This window comes from Taudactylus pleione, unplaced genomic scaffold (assembly GCF_031769625.1).
Source record: "Taudactylus pleione unplaced genomic scaffold, aTauple2 ptg000214l, whole genome shotgun sequence".
Taxonomy (NCBI): domain Eukaryota; kingdom Metazoa; phylum Chordata; class Amphibia; order Anura; family Myobatrachidae; genus Taudactylus; species Taudactylus pleione.
In genome coordinates, this window is record NW_028284616.1 from 7,438,696 (window position 1) to 7,444,695 (window position 6,000).

A 6,000-nucleotide genomic window follows, 5' to 3' on the forward strand; every position below is an offset into this window, starting at 1 on the left:
AAGGTATGCCCAGGGGGCTTACACACATAGGGGGTCATATATAATACCAGAGTATCACTTTTGAACACATGAATACAACCCTTTTTTGTTGATCTTTAAGGTATTTATTTTCATTTTTATGTTTAGTTCCACAGTAAATATGAGATTATCATAATATATTGGGTAAAGTGACTATATAACGTATGTACTTTACTAACTATAAATGTACCTATTTTCTAAGAATTGCTTATATATCCTTTCTGCATTTAGGAAAACCTCCGGACAGAGTGTATGAGTGACCGTTTGCAGTCACTCAGTGAATTACCAGGTCATAGCAGTGAATTACCAGGTAATTTTTGACCTAGAAGTGTAGCTTCATGTACAAACACAAAAATCTAAAGAGCTTATGAAGCTAAAACTCAACATATACAATTTAGAAGGAGAGAGTTCCTTTTAAACCAAAAGAGTGACAATTACAAAAGGATCTGTAAACCAATGGGAAGTGTCCAACATCACTAGAAGACAGATCAATTATCATTTGATAATGATGGTGCTATATATGGGATGTTGGCGACTGCCACTAGAAGCTTTCTGTTACTGAAAACAAGTCCAATGCTACTTTATTGCAGTTATCCGAGGTTGATGAAGCCATCAAACGACATGTACTGTTATTTTCATTTAAGCAGAAGTGATATTATCCCTGTTAATGCATGGTGCCGTCCATTGCTTCTACCAAACCTGAACACTGCAGAAATGACCACAGATGCTCTTTTAGTATTTATTTACTTGAACGAACTGCTGGAAATAAATAATAAAACAAGGATGTTGTGACACATGTGTCATTAAACCTGTATGTAACCTACTGCAAACACGGCAAGCAGCAGCCCTGCAGATTTACATAATTGCTATTAATTACCAGCTAAAGCAAGCTGTGATACAAGAAGACATTCAGAGGGGGAGAGTGACAACACAAAAGAACATGGCCAGGAATGTGAAGGGGCCAAAAACAGAGAGGAGGTGAGAACAGATGGGGGAGAGGATGCTGTTAAAGAAAAAAAAAAGATAAGAAAAGAAAAAATGGAATAGAAGTGCCAGGATCCGGAAATGTGCAATTACAGCTGCTGTTAGGATTACAGCCTCTAATGTGATTCTTGGTGTTTGATCATATCAAGTAAAGTAAAAGATGCAGTGAATCAAAGAGCAAGATTAGGGGAGAGACAGTAAAAGACAATGAGAGTGGGACTGATATGAAGGATAAACGATACTTAGAGATGGTCCAATTATATGGCAGTGAGCGTGAGGGTGATGGGCAGAAATAGATGATGCTGAGATCGGAGAGGTCACTGCAATGGTCTCTCTAGTGAACCTATACTAATGGGGAGATTAACAACCCATCTAAAGAGGACATGTAGCCAATAGCAACCAACCAGATTCATTCATCTAGTAGATTCTATAAGACGACAGCCGAAATCTGGTAGGTCGCATTGGGCAACACCTCCACTTGTCCTCTTTAGAACGATTGGTAAACCTACCCATCAGTCTATTAAATGGACTTTATCACAGGCAGCCCGATTGTGGAGTACTGGCCCAGCAATACAAGCAGCATTTTAGGAAAACATTTATATTTGTAAACCCAGTATCCTATTATACCACACACATACACTAACAGGTGCTACCTACCAGTCACTTCCAAAGGTACAGTATCCTGCTCATCTTCAATGCCTAGAACAATCTCACACCGGTACACTCCTGAGTCACTGGCACGAGCGTTGGACAGAACCAGGGTGGCATTATAGCGGTTGTGTCCATATCCAGGCAGAGACACTCTCCCCTCATAACCACGAGCCACTTTTACCACATTTTCACGTGCTACCAATACAGCTAATTCCTTCAGGCCTGGCCCAGGCTGAATTTTACTCCATTTAATACGTGGGGACTCTGAGACAACATTGAAAGCCTGTGGGGTGCTGGAGGGACGTAGGAAGAAAAGGCAGGGAAATGCCACAGACTGGGCCAGTCCACACTGTACAAGGCCATGTTGATGTTTATGGATATGTAGAGGCTTTGCACTTTCTCCAGGACCTGGGAGTAAAACATACATGATGTCACGTACAAATACACACCAATGTCACCTATCATGTGGTGCTTATAAGGATATGATCATTCATGCACATTAGAAACATTAGAGCAATGTTAACAAATATAAAGTCATTGTATATATACTGTATATGGGTCTAGGATGCATGTCTTAAAAAATGGACAAATGTTTGCCTTGGATGATGATAGGTAGTTAGTGGGAATTCCCATAGACTGAGACTATCTGTGTGTCACTAAGATATGTAACGGGTAAAAGGTATGGAGATTCTGCATGGTAACATAGAGCTTTATCACCAGGACTGTAACAGCAGCTCAGATGTGGCGTTAAATGCTATGTTAAAACAAAAATCTATTTACACAGTTTTATGAATAATATGAAACAAGCAGATGATCCTTCACATGCAAACCAATACATTCCAAATGCTGAAATCTATAGTATAAATAAATATATGACAGCTGAAATGAAGCACCCTACTCTCCTGACTTATATAATACCTAAATGACAGTCAGACAAGAAGTACATGAGAGAACTAGGATATAGTGAAATTAATGTGGGGCAAAACTCCATTTGCCTGTAAGCCAATATATGCACTGGGCATACAAATAAATGCAGAACACAACAAAAGGCGTTGTACCATCTGAACTGATCCTTTGCTTGCTTTGTACATGACCACATTGGGTGGTGACTACATTGCTCTACAAAGGAAAAATCACTTCAGATTCTGTTTCATTTGACAAATAGAACGATTCTCAACCCCAACCTCCTCATCTGTTCTTGCAATGTCTTAGCACAAACAATATATCTTGTATATGGATAATACAATTGACAAATAAAATATGGAAACAAATTATGTGAAATAAAATAAGACCTATAATTGCAAATGTAAAATCACTGAATACATCAATGTATAATATAATTGACTACATAGCCTTAAACATACAAAATATGTAAATTATATGATGATGATGATGATGATAATATTAATAATAATAATAATAATAATAATAATACTACTACTAACTAATCATGCTTTTTTAAAACTCTAAAAAAAAAAAGATAAGGAAAACTGGGTGAATAAAGACATTTGGGTAAATTTACTAAGGTGAGAATTTTTATGGATGACATCTTCCCCCTGGCCGCTCCCATTTTAAAGATAGGGGGCCGCTGAAGCCGCGCGTTATATTACATACCCTGCGGCAAGGAGACAAACGCTCCCCTACCGTTCTGTTCAGTCAGAGCGGCCGGGGAGCTTCTTCTCTCTGTCTCCCTGCCGCCTGTCAAATAGCTGTCCGGCAGCCGCAGCGTCCGACGGTGTCTGGCAGAATGCTGATTGGTGGATGGCTCTAGTACCATCCACCATTCACAGTGGTGGGATCTCTCCCCACACTGATTGGTGGATGGCTGGAGCTATCCACCAATCAGAATTCAGAAGGCTGTAGGACTAGACAACAAGAGATTGCAGGCAGGGTAAGTACAGTAGGTTCCATGGTTGGGTCGCCTCATAGATCTGAAGTCTATTATACTATTTGCAATGAGGGAAAGAGGGAGAATAGATTTGAACCATACATTTTAATAAAAAGGGAAGGCAGATGTTTACTGAGGGGATATTTGTGGCATTATTTTTCATTTTGTAACGTGTGTGTAGTGCATTATTTTTGATAAGGGGAGTGTGTGTGTGGGGGTGGTGGCAAATCTGTGGCTTGAGTCTTCATGTGGAGCACTACTACTGTAGTGGGCACAACTACTGTGGGCAATGTATAGAGGGCACTACTACTATGGGCAATATATAGAGGGCACTACCGTGAAATGTATAGAGAGCACTACTACTGTAGGCATTCTATAGAGGACACTACTACTGTGAAATGTATAGAGAGCACTACTACTGTGGGCATTGTATAGAGGGCACTACTACTGTGGACATTCTATAGAGGACACTACTACTGTGGGCATTGTATAGAGGGCACTCCTACTGTGGGCATTATATAGAGGACACTACTACTGTGGGCATTGCATAGGGGGCACTACTACTGTGGGTATTGTATAGAGGGCACTACTACTGTGGGCATTGTATAGAGGACACTACTACTGTGGACATTGCTTAGGGGGCACTACTACTGTGGGTATTGTATAGAGGGCACTACTACTGTGGGCATTGTATAAGGGGCACTACTACTGTGTGGCATAATGTGTATAAGGGGTACTATGGTGTGGTACACTACACTGAGAAAGGCGCATGCCTTAAGGACATGCCCCATTTAAATGGCTACCCCCTTTCCCCGCTGCTCGTCGAAGAGGCGCGCATAGATACAACCTTATATTTTCCATACCCCTACTTCAAAATTCCCACTTCGACCACTGGTACAATCTATATTCCCTACCATACGGACGCACACACGGGTTCATTTAGTCAGAAGCCAATTAGCCTATCAGTATGTCTTTGGAGTGTGGGCGGAAATCCACACAAATACATAGAGATCATACAAGCTCAGAAAGGTTGGAATAACCCCATGATCCCAGCATAATGCCTGGTATCCACTACCCAATTACATAGAGCAACTGAACGATTATGACATTGTAATTATGCAATTGTTCAGTAATCGGGCACACATTGGGGGATGTAAATGTTGGAAACTACCAGCGATGCGCGCTCCCGCTGGTCGTTTCCGACATCAATCATCGCCCAAACGTGCTGGTAAACCTGACGATAACGTCAGGTTGTGCATGTTAGGGGATGATTGATGTGCCTACACTGAACGACTGAACGTTCAGTGTAGGCACAGCACCAGACTGTGAAACGACTGCACGATTACATTATGTCGTAATCGTGCAATCGTTTCTATGTCTGCTGGTGGATGTGCCCCATTAGGCAGCATTGTCACCCACTGTGCATTTCACAAGACAGAACAACAACATAATCTTTGATCTGGTGCTGTTCAACAAAATAGGTTTCTAAATCAGCCATTCTGATTCTGTACACATGGACATAGCTCTACAGTGGTGCGAGAACAAACTTTTTAATGAGACCACATGAGAGCACAGAGTTGTAGGTTTCAAGCAGATAAACTTTACCGAGTAATTCTGAACAGGTTCTGGCAGTATGATTTGTCAGCTTAACTTTCCTTCAATGCTTCGAAGATTCTGTCAATGTTTCTACATTTTGCATTGCACACGTTATCAGACTTTTGATTGGTAAATGTGTCAAAATTGATTTCTCCTATTTAGTCACCCACACATAGGAAGCGCTGGCCACACCCTTGTGATGCATACCCATCAGACGCACATCCAGACAAGATGTTGGGAGGTATGGAAGTATGATATATAACCAGGGCCCGGCGCTTCCATTAAGCAGCTACCTAAGGGTGCCAGCACCTGAGGAGGCGGCCCGCTGAGGCTGCCTTGGAGAAGACTGAAGAATGATCTCTGAAAGAGGCATTCTTCTTCTACAACCTGTGGCATTAGGATCTATTGCGGGTGGTGCCCGGTGAAGGCAGGAGCGGATCTCTGAGATCCATTCCATTCCTTCATTAGGTACCGCAGTCTGAAACGACAAGTGCGCCCGCCCCTCCTACAATTGGCTGGAGGGGGCATGCAGAGGTCAGGAGGTCCCCCATGTGCTCCACCCCAGGCTCCTTTGGTCCTGCTCCAGGGACAGCTACTTCCACTGGGACCGCCACACAGTTCCAAACAGCGGTCACTGGGCTACTCCATCCCTGCAGCTTCTCAGGCAGTGTCGGCACGAGAACCACGAACAGCAGCGGTCTATGCCATATGGTCTCCGGTAAGTGTGACAGCACCAGTGATGCCAAGCACTTCCTCCCCGACAGCTAGAGCCTGGCCCCGTGGGTGCACTATTGAGGCTGTGCAATCACTTTGGGGTGCTGTTTGTGGGTATACCTGGTGAGAGTCCTGCTGTCACTACTGGT

General features: G+C 42.7%; 1 protein-coding gene across 1 annotated transcript in view; it reads right to left on the reverse strand.

The window, feature by feature from the left end:
- Positions 1 to 5,533, reverse strand: part of NCAN (neurocan) — a 138,471-nt gene extending 132,938 nt beyond the window's left edge. Inside the window, exons 1-3 of the mRNA XM_088478392.1 lie at positions 5,447 to 5,533; positions 3,034 to 3,097; positions 1,660 to 2,067 (exon numbers count right to left, since the gene is read on the reverse strand). Of these exons, the coding sequence (XP_088334518.1) occupies positions 1,660 to 2,067; positions 3,034 to 3,097; positions 5,447 to 5,533 (559 nt within the window). The remainder of the gene's footprint in view (positions 1 to 1,659; positions 2,068 to 3,033; positions 3,098 to 5,446) is intronic.
- Between the last annotated feature and the right edge of the window lie 467 nt (positions 5,534 to 6,000).